Source organism: Bradysia coprophila, unplaced genomic scaffold (genome assembly GCF_014529535.1).
Source record: "Bradysia coprophila strain Holo2 unplaced genomic scaffold, BU_Bcop_v1 contig_235, whole genome shotgun sequence".
Taxonomy (NCBI): domain Eukaryota; kingdom Metazoa; phylum Arthropoda; class Insecta; order Diptera; family Sciaridae; genus Bradysia; species Bradysia coprophila.
The window spans coordinates 189,747-213,449 of NW_023503496.1; the positions used below are offsets into that span (position 1 = coordinate 189,747).

The following is a 23,703-nucleotide window of genomic DNA, read 5'->3' on the forward strand; positions in this document are numbered from 1 at the left end:
TGCGGATCGTCTTAGTATCAGTGAACTCGATGACAAACGAAACGGGTTTTGATTGTCAATCGTACGACTCGCACGTCAACTGACAGAATGTCTATTCTTTTGTTCGAACTGTATGGGGGTTTATGTGTTATGAGTTATGCCCGTTTTCTCGTTGAAGTATGTCCCCTGATAACCTTGGACACAGTTAAAGGGAAGTTTTTGGTGAGGAAAACAATGGACTATGTGAAAAGACGTGAAACAATCTAAATTTTAATGAGTAAAATCGGAAGGCGCAATCGGGTTGCCCGATTGCATCACATCGTCAGTTCCTGTGAATCTACGAAGCGACTATCCGTATAAAAATCGAGATTATTTTCGTCCAAAAATACCTCTACTGCTATTGGCAAGCCCCGCGAGGCAAAACATCTCTGTAAAAAACAAATCGATAAATATCTCCTAGAGATTACGTGAAATCAATAAAAAGATTTAATTTAAAGTCAGTCTGGCTTCAGGGAGTAAAACAGTCGTCTTTGAAATTTTAATCGGCAGGAAGTCTTTTTCGTTGCCTCTATGTTCTATCGTCGAAGCAAAACCTAGGGTTTTTCGTTGCGTTTAATGATTACAATAATTGTGAACAAATATTTGAACATCGAAAACGAATATTTATGGAAAAGGCAGAGTGAACCGGTCATAATATCTTGAGAAAGGGTTTTTTTTTTCGTTCGAAATTTATTTCAAATGAAAATGTTAACGATTATCAAAGTCATAGGAATAGTTTCGTTACAAGTCGTCGTAGCCAACGGATATTCAACAGGTAAGTGAGATAATGAAGTTACAATTTTAGAGCGAACATAACATCTGTTCAAGATAATTTACAATCTTTAGCTTATTTCATACAAGAGATCGTCAATACATTTTCTATTACATTTTTCCAGACACTTATGTCATTTCCCACAGTGTACTTTTCCAACATTGGAGCTTTGACAGTCCGCTGATTTTATTAAAATCGTTTCGTACGAGATACAAGATCATTATAGTGAGATGCAACCAGGCCCGGACTGGCTCGAAAAAGCCCTTCGGGGGTTCTATGGAGAAAATTTTCAAAAGGCCCTTGGTTCTATTTTACCCATATAAAATCGAAAAAGCCCTTCGGGAATCGCCCGAACGCCCAGTATGGCCAGTCCGGGCCTGGATGCAACGCACTTCAAGCAAGAGTAGTACTCTAAATAGGGTACTGAGACTGGACAGTGTATCGAACAAATTTTGGCACTGTAAAAATTTCGGACAATTTTTTCATACAAAGTCGTACTCTATTTGGCAGCTGTCATTAATAGCACTTTTGCTTGAAGTGCGTTGGAAGATGTCAAATTTAGAGTCAATTTTACCAAAGAATATATATACTGAAGGTAATGCAGACCCTCAGCGGATCAGAGAAATTACGAATCCAAACTTTCAGGTGAATTCATTTTCATATGTTGTCTAACTTAGACTTGTACAACATGACGGCCCTAAATCCTTCCAATTCACCACTAAATACAACTTGACGCAAACGAATTTTATATGTGTGCAACGTACCGCCCAAATTCACCACTAGATGCAACTTGACGCAAACTGTGGATTTGCATTCAGTGTTTATATACTTTGGTCGGGCCCACGTTATCCTATTTCTACCCAGATAAAAACGGTAGCCTAGATTACACTAAATATTCACCACACGCGTTACAAGCAAAGCATATAAACACTCAGTATGTATATTTACCTTGGTTACAAGCAGGTCCACTCATTCAATCACAATCTTACCGTAAATTTCCTCTTAAAAAAATTGAATTTTTTCAACTTTTGCTTTGTTTATTTGACAGCTCGCTCCCTCACGGTTCTCTCACAGAGTACTTTTTGTTGAGTGGAATGGAAACTTTACATTTGACGATGAAACCGTATAGAATATTAACAGAGAATGTCAAAAAGAGTGTGATCCCATCGAGCTCAGTTAAATTAACTGGTTTGTTTCTAGTTAACTGAACTTTCACATACAAATTTTGACATATCGCCCCTTGAGGCAGTTGAATAAGTGTTTCCTTCTCTCTTTTTCCGCTCTTTTAACACTCTATAAACAGTATATTTCTATTGTTGTACCAGCTGGCAAAACAGCTGAAGCAATCTTTGATATAAGTTTGGTTGACACAACGCACTTTTGTGGTACTCTGAATGTAAAACACTGTAAAAAAACCTCTTTTTTACAAAATAGAACTCTATTTGGCAGCTATGATCACTTTTGCTTGATGTGAGCTGGTTGACATTGTTAATATTAACTGTAATAGCCTATAGGAGAATGGAGTTTAGAAACTAAGGGTAAAATCTAATAAAATTTTGTACTTTTGTTCATCAAAAGTCAGCTGTCACTGAATTATTTTTTCATGAACAAACTTCACTGCTGTGACATTTCATAGGAATGAATCAATGTGAAGTTGTTACACAAAAAAATAGTACAGTGAGAAAGAAGTACTATAAAAAAAATGTGGCGCCTCTACAGGCCAATCGACTAGGCGAATAATACTTGATAAAGTGGCTAAAAATGCCATTAGTTCTGTAGATTTCATTGATTGATCCAAGGTAACTGCATTGATTGATCATATTACAATTGTGGTGGGATTAAATAAAGTTATCTGAAGTCTTGATTGATTGATACATCAATTGAGTGGAATTTTTTCACTCTACCTTTCTAAACAAACAGACATCGCGGCGCGGCGCACCATCGTGGTAGCAAAGTTGTAGGAGATCAACATCTCTGGCTCGGTCAATAACTTAAATAATCAAATTGTCGAAAATCGTTGCAGGATACCATGAAGTACAGCTCTCCGATAATTTAGTCCACAATTCATCGTTAACCTCGCACAACATTACCGAAGATGTTGTAATCGAACCATGGTCACCGTGGACGAAATCTCAATCGAAGAATATCAAACAGGATGCCGAAGAGTGTCATGGACCTGTGTCGTCCATTGATCAGTTTCCCCAGGATGCATTTACACGTAATCATACACCGACTTATAGGTCGTACTGAAGCTAAAAAAATTTCTTAATGAACCATAGAGGAGCAACGTCTTCAAGGCGCTGTAGTGCTGCATTTCATTGGTGCCGCCTATTTTTTTACCGTATCCGGATTGATCATAAACTACTTTTTCATTCCATCCGTTCAATGTATTTGTCAAGATTTGAAGATTACGCCGGTAAGTGATGAATTATGAATTAAAGCTAAGCATAAAACTCCCAAGCCAAGCGTACATGAAAATTTTCGGTGATCTAGTACGTCGAAGCGACAAACTAACATAAAACTCATTACATTTTCTGCAATTTTTCGAGACGCTACTTAGTGACTAGGCTTCTCAAATAACAAAACGAACAAAACCCGAGAAATGTTGATGTGGCAGCTCACTGCGAGATTTTTCTACATCTGTGAGAGGCTATTTAACCTACATGAAAATATTGTTTTCAAGAGGACAGTTGATAAAATACGTGTATAACCTGGACGCACAAGTATTTAATCAATTCTCCGAGTCTCCGATCTCATTAAGAGTAGTAAACATCAGAGAGTACCACATTCTCCCAATCTATGACCAGTCATACGATTTCAGATGGATAAAATTCTGGAGAGTTTGTTACTACTTGCTTAAAACAATCCGATGGTTTATTAGGCAAGTGTTTCAAAAAGCCCTTATCTTTCTAGACAATTTACAATTCCTCGTCAAGATGAGCTGCTTGTTTCTCAAACTTGATTCATTGATGTATGATGAATGAGTGTTTCGATGACCGCATGTTTCTGAAACCAGTTACTTATCTACAGATAATTCAAATTCATTCATCCGAATAGTATTTCGAACATTAAACACTTTGTTGGTCGTTATCGAAATTATGTTTTCGATTAGAAAATGTAATTTGTAAGTGTCGCAATCGTTCATCTTTTTGTAACAATAGAGACCAAATCTATTAATCGATTAATAATGGTACTCATTCACGTCACAAAAGAGAGAAGAAAATTTGACGGCTTCGGAACAGAGAAATGATAAGGTGTCATTGTGACAGTGTCGTTATGAACATGTTCTTATCGTTGACAGCTGATTTTCTATTCAATTTTTTTGTTTACTGTCTGGAAAACATTTTTGTTTACGATTTATTGGCGATTTGCAACGAATGGTAGCGGAAATAAATCGAACATTTGTCCGACATTCAAATCCAACATAGAAAGTAGTGTCATCTGATGAACGTGAATATCACGAATAGGATCCGTTAGTTTTGCTTATTTTTATTATTAAATAATAACAGATGGCGTTGCTTCCGCTGCGATAAAATTTCAAATTTAATTAATCTTTAAGGATGTTGGAGCCGCCGTTTTCATGGCTTCAGCGACGGCCATGCCAGAATTGTTTACGAATTTAATCAGTACTTTCATTGCTGATTCCGACATGGGATTAGGTGCAGTCATTGGCTCACTTATGTGGAATATTTTAGGTGTTGCATCCGTGGCTAGTCTTGTTACGAAAAAGGTACAAAAAATGTTTTAGTCGAGTGCATGTAAGGCTCAATACTTATAATTTCGTTTGATTTCCAGCCAGTCAAAATGGATTGGGTTCCTATAACAAGGTAATATTGTTCTTTGAAAATATGTGTCTGCTCTCAACAGTCGTGTAGTTAGTTGCATATCCGAGCCAGTATAACAGTTTCCTAACCTTGTTGCTTAAAAATAACTCGTGAGTTCGGTTCGTATCACAAATTGATCCCTCACGTAATGAATGCTTTCCGCCGCATCCAATGTAATCTACTATTGGTATTGAAAGGGTTGTACGCAGCGAAACTATAGTATGACTTTAAACACTTTGTGAGATTTATCAGGTTGGGACGATCAGTTAAATAAACAGGGAACACAGATCTTGTGATCCTTAGTTTCTTTCCCGTTAGAGGTTGTGACTTGTTAAGTCGGATTGTTATCATGGGAGCGCGTTAGCATAGCGCCCGTGACGCAAGTCCTATTACTAGAAAAAATTTAAAAAAAAAAATTTTGTCGTAGACTGCAGAACCATATATACAGCAAATATTGAAGTTCTACAATTCAAATACAAATGACTCCAAATTACCATTAAAAAAAACTCGGCGTCCGTACGAGTTCAACGAGCTATCACACGTTCTTGCAGCTTAAAATTTGGCCACGCAAAAAATCTTCCAAAATATAGATATCCATATATGGAATCCCTGAAACCCCACACACATAACAAATTATTTCCATGTTAACAGAAACTATCTAAGTACAAATTTTCCCACTTTATATCGTTTTACTAAAATCCAATATCGCCGCCGGCAGCCATTTTGTTAGGAGACCGGAAATAGTACCGACGCTTTACATTCGTTAATACCTTTCAAACAAAAAAAAAATCATGAAATTCGGTCAAAATTTACTCGAGATATTGTCAAAATACACCACGTTCACTGTACTTCCGAGTAGCCAGATAAGAGCTCACTCCAAGAGACCTAGCTCACGCTCCGGAGAACATAATTTCATAAAAAAAATTTCCCTGATTGGTACGGTCAATACCTATCTAATAAAGCTAAAACAGACGAAATATGTTCAAATGTGGCCGACCTACAAGCAAAAACTGCTTGCCGCCCTGTGCCTGTTCCACACCAAGGGGTCTAACTCACGAGTCGGTCATCCGATTTCCATAAACTTTTTTTTTGTCGATCGGTATTGTAAATACCTTTTATTTGACGTATCACTTACAAGTTTAACGTTTAAATGTCCGGAGATATCTTCGAAAAACCGTAAAGCACTTATTGGGCCACAGCTCGGGAGGGGTCGATCCAAAAACACTCATCTTCGAACTTAGCCTGTCTTTTGACATTACCAAACGGGAAAAAAAAGAATTTTCAAAATCGGATGCGTTTTACTCAAGTTATCGTGCAGACAGACAGACGGACAGACAGACGGACAGACAGACGGACAGACAGACGGACAGACAGACGGACAGACAGACGGACAGACGGACATTTTTTTTTCGCGGATTTGGCATCTCTAGACAACCACAATAGGTTTCCCCTTACTCAGGGAGTCCAATTCGACGTGTTACAAACGTATGCGTAAACCTATAAGACCCCAGTACTTCGTACGGGTCTAAAAACCCCATTTCCATACATTTTGGTCAATTTCTGTACTTTAAACGAAATGAAAAAATCCTACGTTACTTTGTTAGTCCGTCCGTCCGTCCGTGTTTCCTATCTTCTAAAGTCTTCTTTAGATTTTTTTGAAATTTTGGGAGTAGATTCTAGTCGTCATTCTAAGACATTCCAGAAAAAAAAATTGGGGGGAACCGGCCTCGTTTCAGAGCTAGGGCTCCTCGAAGTTCCCATATAGACCCCATATAAGAACACCTTTAAGTGTGTGTGTGTGGATGGGTATGGTAGAACAAATTTGTTCGCTTTTGGTATTTGGTAAGCTCTGCTCGTCTCAATTTTTTTCCCTAAATTTAGTATTTTTTAAATTTTGAAATTTTTCAAATTTTTTAAAATTTTTCAAAAATTTCAAATTTTTTCAAATTTTTTTAATTTTTTAAATTTTTCAAAATTTTTTGAATTTTTCAAAAAAATTTCAAAATTTTCAAAATTTTCAAAATTTTTCAAATTTTTCAAAATTTCCTTTTTTTTCAAAATTTCCATTTTTTTTTAAATTTTTCAAAATTTTTCTAAATTTCAAAATTTTTCAAAATTTTCAAAATTTTTCAAATTTTTTAAATTTTTCAAGTTTTTTAAATTTTTCAAATTTTTTAAATTTTTTAAATTTTTTAAATCAACTAATTCTTCCAAAAGAACTGATATCAGTCAAAAACACTCAAAAGAGTAAAAGTGACGCAAGTCCCTGTGCATACTTCCAAAACAACTGATATCGTTGGAGGTGACGCATTCTGAGCTTGTACGCAAAAACTGTAACAGCAAAAATTTGACCAAAGAAATTCTAGAAACAAAATTTTGCGTCACAAAGTGGCAGATGGTTCGGACGTATTAGGACATATTCTTGCCTAATTTAAAAAATTTCTTAAAAGTACTTTCCTCAACATCTGCCACTTGTGACGCAAAATTTTTTTGGTAAAATTTTGTTTCTAGAATTTCTTTGGTCAAATTTTTGCTGTTACAGTTTTTGCGTACAAGCGCAGAATGCGTCACCTCCAACGATATCAGTTGTTTTGGAAGTATGCACAGGGACTTGCGTCACTTTTACTCTTTTGAGTGTTTTTGACTGATTTAAGTCTTATGCCTAAAACATCTTCTGGTAAGTCCTTTTGCGATTGAACTGAGGTGTTGATTTTGAATTAATTGAGTCAAGGGATTAGGGATTTTCAAAAAGTATGAAAGTGGTAGAATTTGAACTAGGAGCCACTAATGTTTAATGTGTCCTTTGTAAAGGAGTAAAGCCAAAGCTTTTAACTCTGGCTTAATATCAAATGTCTACCAACCTCCTTGAATGTCCCCTTCACAGTTTAAATCCTTCAACTATCTCTTCAGGGATGGCTGCATGTTTACTTTGAACGTCTTGGTGCTAATCGCAACATCATGGGATGGCTACATGTACTGGTACGAAGCGCTGATTTTGGTCTTATTTTCCATTCCATATTTTCTCATTGTGTTCCAATCACCACGGATAAGTCGATTTATGAAGCGGAAATTTGAAGAAGAATACCAATGCTTCTGTTGCATTGGCAATAGTCTGGGTAAGTCGTAAGTCCGTTCGTTTAGTTAGGAAGGGTGTAGTGACACCGCCCGTCAGAGACTATTTTTTTGGAAAACATTTTCCGCATTTTCCTAAACCAATTTGGGAAAATGTCAGAAAATGTGGGAAAAGTAGGCTCTACCATCTACTGAAACCATTTTTCGTACAGATTTGGTAAAGGATCCGAAAATGATGAAGAAAAAGAAGCAAATTCAACCTGCAGAGTCGAAAATTGTCACCGAAGAATCAATGAGAGAAGACGCAGGTAGAGTTGAAACAGTAAACGGCGCCAACGGCAAATTCTCGATCCCATTACTATTACAGAAAGAGAAGCCTACGAACTGTTGAAGACGCAACGCTTCGGATTGTATCCCTGTCCCAAAGACACCCTACCTCGCACCATCTTCTGGTATTACAGTTGGCCCATTCGTGTGGTGCTTTCCTGCACTATGCCAAATCCGAAGACGCAACGCAAATTTTATTTGCTGACATTCTTGCTGTGCATCGTATGGATTGGTGTCATAACCTACCTGATATTCTTCATGTTGATCGTAATATGTAAGTGAAAATGGAACAGTATTTCACGCAGTCATTGCCATTGAAACACTTTCCAGGCCACACATTTAGCATACCCGAATCAGTAATGGGATTGACAGTGTTCGCCATCGGTGGCTGCACACCGGAATTGATAACTGGAGTCATTATGGCCCGACGAGGTATCCGTCTTATCTTTCATTCAATTTGCATTCTAATCGACTCTCGCGATTTTCTTTATCAATCGTCTGTTAAGGTCAAGCTGGCACTGGTCTGGCTAATTCGTTCGGTACAAGCTCGATGGGCATTTTTATGTGTTTGGGAGGACCTTGGCTGGTGTCATCCCTTATTAAACTGTACAGTGAACCATCTGAAGTTATTAGTTTAGGAGAAGCACAAGTCAGATATGTGATACTCGCCCTGCTGCTGATTCCACCAATTTTGTGGACGATATTTGCAAGCTTCAAATTCCATTTACGCAAATTGTCGGGAATGTGTTTGGCTACCACGTATGGATTGCTAGTTACGTTCGCCATTCTAGTCGAAGTGCAGATTTTATTTCCGTCTGGAAATTTGTGTTAACATTGTCGTACGACATCAAAAGGGGGAAAGAAGAGTTCTGTCCGCATTTTACGATTTAAATAAAAAAAAAAGTTTTGTCCAGCGAAATCTTGTTCTATTTCCTGTCATATAACCTACACTAAGTACTCAGCCAATTTTTTCCGAAATGGCCGCAGAATGATATTGTTAAAGGTAAAGTATCGATTTGGTCCGTTCCGATTACGTTGCAGCTTTTGCGATTGATGTTTAAGTATTCCTTGTGGTTTACAATCAAATAGATTAGCAGGAAATTTCTCTGTTGTCTCAATTGTCTCACATCTTATGATTTCCACGTTTTCAATGAATTCCACACATTCCACACAGCTCTCACTCTGTATCAGTATGATCCGCTGTGGTTGCCAAGGTTGTATATTATTAGGAGGTTGGGCCAACAGTCTTTTTTCGTGGTGGTATTAAATCAAAAATAACTGGTTGCTACTGTGTTGCTGTTGCGTTTCAAATTAGTTGAACTCTTTGCTGTGGCATTAACGCGAAAAAATAAGTGACCGCTGCGAAGAATTCATCTAAATACAGATTCAGTTCCATTTTTGATTTTGTCGATCGACATCATTGACGTACATATTTTAAGATCTCATTAACTACTTTGCGTGCCCAAGCACAGGTAGCGTCAATCAAAATTCTAAAAAGACAGGCTAGCTCACATCTGACTTGATCACGAAGACAGTAAACCAATTTAGAAGAGATTTTTTGTCTACTAAAAGGTTTGTATTGATGCTATTTCGACAGTAGCAACCAGTTATTTTTGGCAACCACACAGCGGATCATACTGATACAGAGTGTGGGATGTGTGGAATATGTGGAATTCATTGAAAACGTGGAAATCATAAGATGTGAGACAATTGACATGTCTTGGACTGTAAAGCCCAAAACTAAAGGTGCTTTGTTTGGTCGCAATAATTTGAATTAAAATATTGACTCATCAGTCCCTAGTCCCCGTTGAAAAATCTCAGTTTCTCCTTGAATGTGGTTCTTCAATAGAAGGAAATATAAATTCAGTCACTTGATTTTGCATCCAAGGCTATATGAAATGTCAAAATTCAAATCCATAGAGACGTAACCTCATCAATATTTATATCAAAACCGATCTCTCAAACAAATCAGTCTTTTGCTTGCCGCAGTTGTACTCATCAATCAGTTCCCGTTCTCGTCCTCATCCATGAAAACAAACAGCGAAGATCACAACTAAAATCACGCGAATTTACCTAAAGTGACCTAGAGATACCGTTTCGTCCCGCTAGTCGTAAATACTCACCAGTTCCCTTCCGAAAGCATTTCCGAGATTGGCTGAACAGAGCGCACTGTGGGGCTCGCCGGGGACGACGGTGCCGAAAGCTTTATGACTGTTAGACGGTTAGAGAAGGGCTGGTCAATGTTTTTCGCATTTATTTACGAAAATTATGAATTCTCCATTAAGAATTTACTTTTTGATAAAGTTGATTTTGTAATTGTCTCGTACACTCACGGAAATGATCATATTATCCAGAGCTATTTTTGTCGTCGTTATCGATAACAGATGAATAGCCATATGTGACAGGTTAATTAAAACTTGACGTTATTTACGCAGACTTCAAGCAAAGAGATAACTAACACGGTTGTCCGGTATTTCTGTTGGCCCAGAATATTTTATGAGATTGATACAAAGAATCTCTTACTTCATTAGATTTAGATTTTTTCTGTGTAGGGAATGACCATGTCAGTTCAGTTAGAGCAACAATCTAACATCGATGATAGCTATCAGCAGATTTATGTAAAGTTTGTTGTACTGAATGACTCTTTGTTCGTAGTCTTATATACCAAAAGTCATGTCAAGAATTTTATTGACATTGCTTTTGTGCCTCCAAGACAAGATTGCGTATTCGATAACAGTACAACCAATTTGCACAGAATATAGAGGTGTGCCATGCTAACTCATTTGCATATTCGACTTTTTTTTCGAGTTCTTATTATGAAGACACCGTTCGTGCAAATTGATTGGACTTTGGACCTCACCTCATCTCATCTCGTTTTCTTTTGTTAATTTTGATTTATTACTCTTTGTCGTTTTTGCTCAATTTTAAATTAACACCGCAAATTATGACGACATTATACATGTATCGATGTTGACGATGACGATTCCTCATTAATTTTTCATTTTGTTTATCGCTTATGCTGCCATGGCAACAATTTCTGTTATGGATGCGTCGTAATTCATTGCGCATAAATAACCCATATTTTATGCTGAAAAGTGCAAGTGAGCCTCTCTTAAAAGGCATTCAATTGATCCACATTACAATCATAATAATAAAGTGCACTGCGGTCTTATTACGATTTCGCTTAGGGTTATAATTTTCGAACATCGAAAGTGAAATTCGGCGATAAGTTTCACACGGTTAGGCTCCGTTGTTGTATACCAGTGTTGTATACAGGTACAGGAAATAATGCGAAATGTGTTTTTGAAAAGTGAAATTGAGTGTATTGCGATATGATTGACAATTTTAAAGTTACGGTGGTGCAAATGTCGGCGGAAACAATGACGATTGTCATAAAACCAGCGCAACTGTATGGAACATTTCTCAATAATTTTTGAATCCGCACTGCCTAACTAGAATTAGAACTAGAACTAAAGGTAGGTCATCGATTTTTGTCTATTTTTACTACGACAATACATGCTTCATTGTGCTTAACAACAACATTTGTATTAGATGTAGTTCGTAAAGTAATACCAGAAAAGGAATAGTAGGTTTAATTAGGCACATCTGTCTAAAATGTTTATTTTGACGATTTGGATCACGGCAGAGTAAAATAAACCAGGCAGGAGCGGTTCATTTTCGTAACGTTAAATAAGGGACCTAATACATGGGATGAAAATGAACTCAAATGAACACTGACATAAATTGAAAAATTTTATTCGCAAAATATCAAGGGCTACTAGATTATTCAGGTCCCTAGTCAAACAAGCACTCCTGCCTGGTTAACTTTACTCTGTCGTGTTTGGATCAGTCGAAGGCGTTGGCTATTTTATCTGTCGAGAACAGATATATCGAGATGAACAGGTTTGCCCTAGAGAGATTAATGCGAAATTATCGTTCTAGGCAGATAATTGTCTCTAACAAGGAATTTATAGAGTTTTATCTGCTTAGAACGATAATCTCGCATGAACCTCTCTAGGGCAAAACTGTTCATCTCGATATATCTGTTCTCAGTCTCTCAATAGAACAAACTGACGAATTAAAATGAAAAATCATAAATGTGTGTGTGACAGCTTCGTGTACAGACAGCAAAAAGGGACTCTAAATGTCAAAAGTAAAGGGACTCATAACGTCAAAAGAAGCAAAGTTGACCTTTTCGTTTTAGTGGTGTGTGTGATATAATGTTTCAACGAACTTCTGGTCATAATTCCTCTATAGGTAGTCTACCTCTATGTTCTCGGCAGATAAAACAGCGTTCACTGCATAAACCAAGCAACCACTAGTTTGATTCATTTCAGTCAAGAACCCATTGTTTTCAAGGACATTAAATAACAATTTAATGACATGAAGTTGTTGTCGGTCCAAGGCTTTGTCGTCGTCACTTTGTGCCTCATGATAGTGGAAAGTAATGCTAAAAGTTTTACATAAATCGTCGCACCAGTAAATAATGACATGACCTGTTCTAGCCTTCGGTTTGAAATGTTTTTACTGCGATGATAAGGACCCACATTGCCGGAATTTCAGTTCAGATTCATGTCCATCGGATTTCATCTGCTTTGAAATTACGCTGAGTAATATTAATGAATCATTTGGGAATCGCTCGTCGATCTATTGTACGGTAAATCTTCACAGGTACAGGTCACAAAAAAGGATGTACCCTATTGAAAACGTACTGCGAGCACTATAATGACCGCATCGGACCACTTATTATCGATTGCCATACATGCCTCGAAGACTATTGCAACAGAGCTGACAGATTTCAATCCTTTAATTGGATGTATGTTTTCGTAGTGGCGAGTTTGAGCATTACTAAGTGGACATTCTGTTGATCTGGCCGAGAAATACAAAAATGAATTGACTTCAGAGTCTAGTTTATTAACATTACTTTTCGGGTGCAACGACAAAGACATTGAATGCACGTCCATCCCACCTTACAAACTGGGTCGCTCCAACTTCCATTGACCATTTTGCAGAAAATGAACTTTCCGAGCCAACTACTCCTAGAGAGTTTATGTCACCTATACGATTGTTAACGTATTCGTAAATATATTTGCATCTGGTGTTGCTGTCGACATTCCATTTTCGGCTATCCAAAATTTTCTTGAGCCTGCTGGCAATGTTATCATCATTGTTATTTGTGTGTACCACATTGATGTTTCGATTGTACTTCCTGAACCAGGCATAAACATATGCACTGACGAATGTTACATAATGGTTATCTTCACCGTATAACTCGTCGTCGTAACTCGCTACAAACCAATATCTCCAGAAGTACTTATTCACCAATATAGTCCACACATCTCGAACAAATTTTGTATGATCGGCAGCAGGATGTGATGAAGCATGCGCATAAATCTCCTTCTTTGCCTGTTCAAAGAAATTTTCTTTGATATCATTGGTACCGTTCTCGACCACATTGAACATGGCATCTGACATATTCCTGAAGAACAACATGTCACCATCTAACGTATCATTTAGGTCCGGTTCATTCTTGTATTTGGCAAACATGCAAATGGTATGCAACATCATGCATTGCGATATACTGCCGACTAACATCTTCATCCAGATCTGGAAGCTCGCCAAATTGTAGTCGTCTCTCATTACGGACATAAGTGAGAGTCAGGGACTAAACTAAGGAACATCGCAGGTGGGAATTTTCCCACCTGCGCCCCTCTAATTCCCACCTGCGAATCCAGATCTGCCCACAAGAAAAATTACAATTATCTGACTTGAAATAGTCAAATGAATGTAATTTTAATACAAATTTTGCCTGCGGCGCATTGAACCTAATTGAAAAATGATAATGGCATTGTCGATATCAGTTTTCTTTAATCTTTTATCATCATTTATATGGAGATACAGAATCAAAGTATTTCACATTTGTAGCTTTCACTTTCCTAAAAACTAAAAAAAATGGAAAGAAAATAGACGTGTAAAAAGTGACACTAAAGGAACTAAATCATTCGAAAGGTCTTGGCCTGGAACTACTTTCAGTGAAGTGGCGTATGAAACTCTAAAATGGAGTTATTAACAAAAATGTGAATTTTGTTTCTCATTTATTTCTCTCTGGTTTCCATATGCTAGACAAAATGTGCTACTACCGTTTTTGGTCATTTGATTTGTCTTCATGGAATGTGCCTACATTACAGTCAAAGGCAGTCAATTTTCAGTATAAATTTGCTTCAGCTGTTTTTCAGCTGATCCACACATATAATCAAAACTGGTTTTCCTTGTTCATACGGTTGAAGCTGCTACACGCACGCGCATGATAGTGGTAAAACCGTATAAAGACGTATAAACGGTTGTTATTGTTTGTATGGATCAGCTGAAAAACAGCTGAAGCTAATTTATGCTGAAAATTGACTGCCTTTGACTGTGTGTAATTTACTCAGATTATTTAAAATGGTGGAACACAGCCTAATTTAACGAAGAATATTTGAATAAATATTTTTACCTATAAGTAGGGGTCCAAAAATTCAGCAAAAATCACAAATGTTACAGACGTTACTTGAGAGTTTTTTCAGTTACATCCATTGAGATATATAAATTATAGACAAAACTCACCCTCATACCCAAAAACTCACCACTATTGTGATTTTTAGGGCTGATATTCTACCAAAAATACCTTTTAGTCCAGTAAACCGATAATTATCTGTAATTTTCTGGAATTTGATTTTTAGGTCATATTGTTCATTTTCCCCATCAGGTATGATCGGCAACTTGACGAGACTTTACATTTTGACATTTTGAATGATTTTTTGGATGAAAGATCCTAGACTTACGGTCAGGGGAATAATTCCATTTAAATCGTAAAATATATTTACGTCAACGTCCTGAACGCATGATATTACTTTTGGATAAAAAATTGTTACTTTGGCGCCCAAGATTTTGTGATTAGGCGCCCCTTCGAAAAGTTTCCCACCTGCACAGAAATCCTTATTTTAGGCCCTGGTGAGAGTATGCTGGTATCTCTTAACTCGCGGTGCACGTAGTAAACATAATCCAGAACATTATTCCTGTTGCAGTTGTTGATTAATTCGTTCATGTTGATGTTCGTTCCTTTATTGATATATCGCTTATAAGACATTTCAATCAAATTGATTTTTTCCGCCTGTACTTTGTAATAAGAGAGGATGTTTGTGTGTGTGACTAATTTGGCCAAAGCATCAATCTTATTTTCAATAGCAAACAAGTGACTGTCCATTTTGTTGAGTTGTTCCTTTATTTCTGCGAATTCATTTGAACCGGGTATCAAATTCAACAAGCCACCCAAAATCGGACCGAGATATGGTATAGCCTCACTTAAAGCTTTCACGGCTTCAATTATTGCTGCACTGTCTGTCGAAACGGTTATTTTGGATAAACCAACTCCGATATCCGTCCAATGTTGGATTGCTTCAGGATCGAGTTTTTTGTTTGATGTCGTTTCTGAAAATTTGCAAATCTTCGTATAATGTGATAAATTGATAAAGTGAAAAATACGTTTGAACACCAGAGAGAGGGAGAGAGTGTACATTCGTACACTGTCTTTTCAGTATATATCAGGTACCTCTTATATACTTGAACCAGTCATGCATGGATCAGTGTATATTAGATGTTTATGTAACAAGAATCGTATGCTAGTATTTTATCGCACACGATGTCTTGCCAACATCGGCTTCGCCTCGGATTGGCAATCTGACATCTAGTGCGATAATATACCAGCATACGATTCTTGTTGCATACAACGTTTTATACAATGAAGAAAATCGAATAAATACCGAAGATAATTTTAGTGTGACTTCAGTAACACGTGGCGCTAGTGCGATAAAACCCCTTCGCAAATCCTTTATCGCACTAGTGCGATAAAATGCCGTCATATGACATTGTACACAGGCGGCGTTTTGAAGTTATACTTTTATATACTGGTGCCCAGGACATTGTACCTTTCAGTGTACATTGATCTCTCATTGAGGCAACATCGCTGAACGTGTTAGTAAAACAATTTTTTGGGTTTTCAATTCAACGTTGTTGTGAAGAATTCAATCGGTAAGGTTTCTCTTGTCAGGTTTGTGTTGTTAAAGGATCTCGTTAGGTATATTTAGGTTATGGTTTGCTCAAACGTTAAATTGGAACATTAAAAATTGTTTTGCTAACGGTTACTCGAAATTTGATATTTGATCAAATTGGAGGAGCGAATACAAAAGCATGATGTGAGTGCGTTCGTGCCAACTATTTGTACTTTCTTTTAGTACCTGATTTCATCTCAACTAAAAATTGCCTTAATTCATCATTTCGAATGTTACGCTTAGTAGCATAGCACTGCTACTAGATCGAACACTCATTTTGTCAACGTCAAAATAGCTTCCAAAATTCAAACATGTATGCGTGCGTTTTTATTCACACCAACAAATCATGACTCCTGTCTTTACGAAAGAAAGGCAACGCCTATTAAGATAGCATTAGCCTCCAAATACTTCTTATGTTACTGCTAGTAGCAGAGCTGTGTTAGTAGTAGAGTCGCACCAATATATGAAAGTAGGCTATCATGCCCAAGGTTCTGAAAGAACAGGTTAAGACACCTCTGAGTTGATCACGAAGGTGGTGACGCACAAATTTTGACAAATAGATGCTTTTTATTGAACAGACTCATTACAGATAGCTTGAAATGCGAACTTGATAAAAACTTTTTTTTTCTTCAAGTTGACATTTCAAACAATCTGTAATGAGTCTGTTCAACAAAATGTGTCTATTTGTCAAAATGTGTGTGTCATCCGCCTTCGTGGGTGTCTTAGCCTGTTCTTTCAGAAACTTGATCATACCCGGCAATTCCCTTTACTGGCGAATACTTAAAATCTGTATAGTTATTTATACTGTTTTTGTATGTAGAAAGGTCGAAAATAGGTGTATTTATACCCTGCACAGTTCACGCATTTGTTCGTATACTTTTTGTCGATTTTCTTTCGCTCGGGTAACCAGTCGTCAAATTTAATTTAATTTTCATATCTCTGTTGAAGCGACGTCCCAGTCGCTAAATTATCATCTCTCTGATGACGACTAATGTAAATTATCGACTACTGTAAATTAAGTGTGATAACACGCTAATAGACTGATCTCGGCATCAGTTTTTCAAGTGTTTGCGATTTCTAGCTTGTTTTACATTGTACTACAATGATTGTAGACATGTTTGCTACACTTTACCCTTTTCATCAGTTAATAGATCAAGAATAATCGGGTCAGACAGGCCTACAGGTTGTTTTTGGCTGAACACTACCACGACAAAAATAATCAATTCTTTCAAATCCATTTTGTTTATGAAATCTGGAACTTAAAACTATTTGTTGCAAATGGTTGTTGTTCCGTTGCTCGTGCTGTGAAATATTCAAATATTTTAACAAAGATCTACTATATAAGCTACAGTTGTTATCATCTTTGTTAAATTCCGAGTAAAAAATTAGTTTTTCCCAAATGAAGCTGTAACACTGACTGTGGATACTTCAGGTTTTTCTATTTGAACTTTTCTTTGTAATCTTAATGCAATTCGTTGCATGCATGTATATATTGCTAACCAAAAATAATTGATTCGATAAGAGTTTTCGATTGCTAATTAATTTAGGGTCGCGACATAGTAATACAAACCAGGCAGTAACGGTTCACTTTTGAAACGTCAAATAAGGGACCTAATACACGGCATGAAAATGAACTCAAATGAACAGTGACATGAGTGACATAAATAGAAATAAATTTTATTCGCAAAACATGAGGCTACTATATTCAGGTCCCCAGTCAAATCAAGCACTCCTGCCTGGCTTACTTTACTCACATGATGCCAAAACCGACCTATTATTTGTAGGAAAGTTTATAAAAGTCTAAATTAGCAGCTGGAACGGATGAAATTGGACTCATTGGAAATCCGTACTTAGTAGTTATAGGTTAGTTCTACTGAATTCCGGATGAGCTTAACCTTACCTGATTGTTTACATTTTTCGTAAATTGCATTGCTGAATGATCTGGATGATAGAAATGTTAACCCAGCTCTTGTACTTTCTTCAAATGCCCGCCTAATTTTACAGACAATAAATCTTCATATTAAATGTTCGAAAGCAATTATTTGACGCTTGCGGGCCACCACGGTAATTAATTAGTGGCCAACATATTCGAATTCCATAGCAAAAAATTGATAATTTGGAGTGATACGGCTACATCAATTAATTAATTTTTACAATTTCTGCCTTCATTTTTGTCTAATAATTTTTTTTTTGCCCGTACAACATACAACCGTTTCACATTTGGCTAATAAATTACACACACGGCGATCATAGCCTACAAGTAATAATGTCTACAATAATCTACAATGAACGTTATATTACGAAAGAAAAAAAAATCACTTCGAATCATGTGTGTACGTTGTGTTGAGTTACAAAAGCGGCAAAACGGTAATATTTATTGCAAGATATAGAAATAAAAACATTTTCGTTTTCTCACAATCAATGAGATGTATGAATATGAAACTGGCACACAGAATCCGTAAACAATAAATATAAGACGCACCGAAATACCGTCGATCGTTACTTTCATAAAAACCTTCAATAATTGTGAGAAATTCAGTTTGTTCTTCATGTGAAGGAAACGAATGGAATATCCACTACTGTAAATGGCCAAGAATTGGTCCAGAACAAGATTCCCAATACCACAAAAACCTTTAAATTGAAATAAATCACGCAGTTCCGATCTTTTCCAACTTCCAAAAAATCTGACAAGTCACCTGAGAAAATGAAATTTTCTAAAACAACAAGGGATTTTTGTCACTGTTTCGATGAAATAATAAAAAAAAAAATCCAAATTGATGCTTTGTACTTAATAGTGGTGTTCAAAAATACCACATCTCATCAGGCCATGGCGACAGTGGCAAAGAGATGACCACCATCGAGAGATAGTCATACCTTATCGTATGTAAAAGCTTAGTGAATCATAAGCAGAATGAAATTTCTTTCAAACCGATTCATCACTAAACCCGCCTGCACATGTTAATAGCGAACCACAACGCGAATCAACCCAAAAAACACATAAACAAGTGCTTGGATGTGTATGTGAAGCAAATGCTTCACACATTCATACAGGTAAATGTCCGGTTGGTTCAGCTCTCCATAGAAACACCGACTGTGGAGCCAATGCACAAAAAGTCCGATGCATTTTCGGGCAGTGGCCACATAAACTCGTTAGAGTGGAACCATGTAGAAAAAAATGTATTTAAGTGTATTATGATAATTACTCTTGTAGTGACTGTGGATTTAATTTCGCATACTTAAAAATAAAAAAAGATTCGACTAACCGATGAAAAATTGCAAAAAGTGCTCAAGACTTTTTCGGACATTTTTTGTATTCAAAGCTTTCTATAATCTGTGACTTGAAAGCAAAAAAGTCGTGCCGTAGCTCATTTTAGAGGGAATTTCAAGAGCTTTCGATTAGAATGAATATAGACTCGACGTAAGATTTAATCGAGTTGCAGATTCGTTGACCTTCGGAGCCTCAAACTTCATTTTTTTTTCGTGATCAGGAGGCCGTACAGAAATTCTACTTTTTTCGTCGCTTAGTGAGTTAATGAGTTTGTCGCTCAGTTAATACTGTCAAAGTTAACTGTGAGATTAGATTCTCCACGGCCGATTTTGTCCGTGAAGAATTAACTTGCTATTGTGAAACTTGACATTTCTGATGTAAAATTTTGTTCGATTTTCATATTGTTGAAAAATATTTATTTTCGAATTATGACATTGTGTTTAAATAGTGAAAAACAATTAATTAAATTTTGTTTATATTCCAACGGAAGTTGTCAAAATTCACTTTCATTAACTCGGCGCATTCACTGGGCAACGAAAAAATAGAATTTCTTTATGCGCCCCAAAATCGTCTTCACGGCCAATATAACCATAAAGGTGGTTTAACTTTGACAGGAGCGACAAAATTGACACCAGGGAATGAAATAGAATTATTGAACGCGCTCCAGGGGACCATTCTGCATCGAACCTTAACCGTAGGCCTTAAAAAAAGTACTTTTGTCAAAGCGCTTCATCCTAGTATATACTTGATACTTAGTGTAGCAACGCGAAAAAGACCTACAATTGTTAAAAGTTTACTATGTGCAGAATGAGCACCAGCTGAATATCACCAGCTGGATCTACTAACACACACTAATTGTATGATAAAGAATCAAAACACATTCTTCACAATGTGTTTATTTCATTCATCCGTTTTATGAGCGCGCATAGATGACATTAACGTAGAAATGCACTGTGTGTAGGTTTGTCTTTGAATTGTTTACAATTCAAAGTGTTTTTGTTTGTTTACCAGCTGGTGATATTCAGCTGGTGCTTATTCTGCATATAGGAAACTTTTAGCAATTGTAGTTCAAAGTTTTCTTTGTCAAACTTGTCACCATCCGTATTTTTTGTGTTTCGATGAAGGTTTGCATTACCTTTAGTGTTAAATAAACACTGTTTATAGTGTTGTACACACTGTGTTTAGAAGGGAAAATTAGGGACACTTTTCAAGTCCCACTGTCCCACTGTCATTGTCACGATCTCGCTCTCCAATCGATGCAGTGTAGCTCGTTAAAGGTTTAACGTGAATGTGCTGCCTCTCTTCATTCAAATCTATTAATTACATATGAGTAGCGAGTTTGGATACAATTTGTTGGTGAAGGTAACATTTCATTTGTTGATTACTTATGTACCTTTGTTATTATGACTTTTATGGGGATTGTTAAAAGAAAAACAAGTAACAACACCGGAGCCATACAATTCCGTTTTCGAAAGATATTATTTTTTTTTGCTATTATTTCGATTTAGATATCACAACACAATCTGAGATTTCGATATGTTTTTTCGTTGTAGCGCAAAAAAGCCGATTTTTACATTCAAATCCTCTGTAAGCATAAATCATTATCTCTCACACAGGTGTCTGAAGCCAGTACAATTAATATTCATCTGTTTAAAATTTACGACTCAAATGATGATTCGGTGATTAATCGTTTTTTGTTTAGGAAATAAATTTTAAACCGAAGATCCATTGTGTTATTTAGACGATGGGATATTATTATCGGCTACATTTTCAAATCATCAACACATTCGATGCTGTTTTGTAGAGAAGAGGCGTGTGCTCGCGTCTCATATTTATTAACAATCGCGCTCAATTTTTATTGGAATGGCCATCATAATATCGGCATATCGACAACAACGGCGGAGAAGGTTTCGTATTCATTGTGGTGGTTTTGTTACCGTTTGCAATTGAAGAAAGGAAAAGTTATTAAATGTGGACTGGGTGTATTGATTACACCATTTATTAAAAATGACTGTGAGTTTTGATATAATTAATCTAAAATGAAAACCGTTTTGAATAGAATCGGTTTTTTTGCGCGCTTCAATTTACAAAAGTGAAATTAAAAGTCAAAAAAGGTGAAACTGATTTGCGGGACGGGTTATGGAATGAGTTCGAATGGAAATTCAGCGAAAGGATGACTGTTGTCCATTTCACTTGGATATTACATTACAATAAATCGATTAAATGAGATTTTTACGGAAATGTACAAAAGAAAAATGTAGAGAAGACAATGACAACAAGCAAACTGACACACCGAGATTTGTGAAAATATTCACCGCAACAACACCAAATGCCAACTTTTGCTGTTAAAGAAACCCTTATCAATGAACGTCAATACAAGGTATGGTCAAATGTCAAACTTTGTATGTAGCGGAGGACATATCGATTTCATATAAACAAACTCACCTTCCATGAGAGGTGAGTTTGTTTATATGAAATCGCTATGTCCTCCGGTTTGTATGAACAGACCACACCTGGTTTATACTTTCATTGACCCTTATGCCTCTCGCGCACAATATGGGTGACATACACACCATATAGAGTGGTATTATGAAAGAGAAATAATTATTTTGATAAGTACCCCAAGGCAAGTTATAATAAACTGGTCTTCTGTCCTCTCGCTCTCTGCTCTCATCGTAAGGTGTTGAAAGGGAAGCAAATACTTTGACAAGTAATCCAAGGCAAGTTATACTTAACCATAGCACTGACAGTGCGTTGACTTAACTAGTATTCGGTCATAACACTATTAAAATTGCCAGACGATTTGACAGATCACCTGTCAAATAAATGTTGCGAATGTACGATTGTGGCACCGGCATTACTGTAGCTACACAACGATGCGAAGGAGACATAATTCAAATTTTTCTTTTGTTATACTGTCAAACTTGACAGAAGAATGAGGTCTGCTTGGCGTCGGTATGATTATGCTTGATTTCCTCTTACGCCGTGTACGCTCCGTTTAGCTAAACCACGCCTCTTTTTTATTGTTTAACGAGTAAACGGAGCGTAAACGGAGTGAGAGGAAATCAAATATTAATCAGAGTGGAATCGCAGTTACGCAAAAAAGGTGTCCGTATATTTCATACTCTTCACATTCCATTATTTCAATTGAAATCGTAAGAAATCCACAATTCCCTAACGAAAAATAAATTTTGATTTGCTGTGGGAATATTTTCTCCCCTAATATGCCATGAGCAAACTACACTTCTGCTAAAGTGCAGCAGTTTTTCTACCGGGGGAAGAAAATAAAACTTTTCTCACTATAACTGTCACTTTATTTAAGTTTTCAAAAATAATATGGCGAATTAATTGCTGTTGTTTCGAGGAGAAACACGGTAAATCACACGTCGCACATATGAAAAACGTTGGGTTCACCTATGCGAGAAATGGGAAATCCCTCTTGTTGGAAATTTTCTAATTTCTCCGCTTGGTGAAGGAACAACTCAAATAAATCTTTTACGTGATAATCGGTCTCGTTCAGCTTCAACAGAGTACAAATAAGTCAATGTACATGTCGAATGGAAGGAATGAAAGGAGACACTACTGATATGTGGAACGAACCGATGGAAACGAATAAAACCCCCAAAAGGTGAAAACTAATCTCGACCTAAAACGTGGGTTCCGTTTAACATCTGATCCACTTAACTGAGATTTCATTTACTCCTTCTGAACACAATACTATAAAGATATCTGCAGATGCTTCTTGTACACATTTAGAGATCACCCTGTGCCAAATTTATTTTGACTAACTTTGAAGCAGATCAGAGAATTATCATTTCTTTCATGGATGATTCCATGATTTCCCCTGCGGTGTCTTCTTTGTTAAAGAGCTCGAGACTACCATAAAAATCAGAGCAGAGCTAAATTGTTAGGAATAAAACCCTGCCAATTATTCTCATGAGCTCTTGGGAACTAAGTTAGCATTTCTCTGGTCCAAGTACAATCTACTAGATCCTCACCTGACATCAGAATAGAACTACGATGATAAGCCTGGAAGCTAGCGAGATGGAATTGTTTTTTTTAAATAACGAAAGACATGCATCTGTAGGAGGAGTGATCTTATAGACAATAATATTGTTGGCGAGTTAATCGTATTATTGATATAATTTTGTTAAGTCACGGTTGTATACGACAAATTATATGGCCGTGTAACAAGCAGCCAATTACCAACATGTTTTTTGTTGTTCATCATTTCACTTTATCGTATAATTTGATATGATGACAACGATAGTCATCGCTTGGTCTTTGATGATTTTTTTTCGTCGGTTGTTGTTCGTAAAATGTTCAGGTAAAATG

General features: G+C 36.7%; 2 protein-coding genes and 1 long non-coding RNA gene across 3 annotated transcripts in view; all 3 read left to right on the forward strand.

The window, feature by feature from the left end:
- Window positions 1–23,703, forward strand: part of LOC119077315 (fasciclin-2-like) — a 385,563-nt gene that overhangs the window by 102,089 nt on the left and 259,771 nt on the right. The gene's annotated exons all lie outside the window — the stretch shown is intronic.
- On the forward strand, window positions 480–8,932 carry LOC119077323 (sodium/potassium/calcium exchanger 4-like). Its single transcript, XM_037184504.1, has 10 exons — window positions 480–793; window positions 2,814–3,008; window positions 3,070–3,206; window positions 4,350–4,520; window positions 4,586–4,617; window positions 7,525–7,730; window positions 7,899–7,994; window positions 8,054–8,287; window positions 8,344–8,445; window positions 8,520–8,932. The coding sequence occupies exons 1-10, from the start codon at window positions 718–720 to the stop codon at window positions 8,843–8,845; spliced, it is 1,575 nt and encodes a 524-aa protein (XP_037040399.1). The 5' UTR covers window positions 480–717; the 3' UTR covers window positions 8,846–8,932.
- LOC119077358 lies at window positions 12,324–13,208 on the forward strand. The gene is made up of 3 exons (XR_005087781.1): window positions 12,324–12,457; window positions 12,519–12,623; window positions 12,685–13,208. It is a non-coding gene; the product is annotated as an uncharacterized LOC119077358 (long non-coding RNA).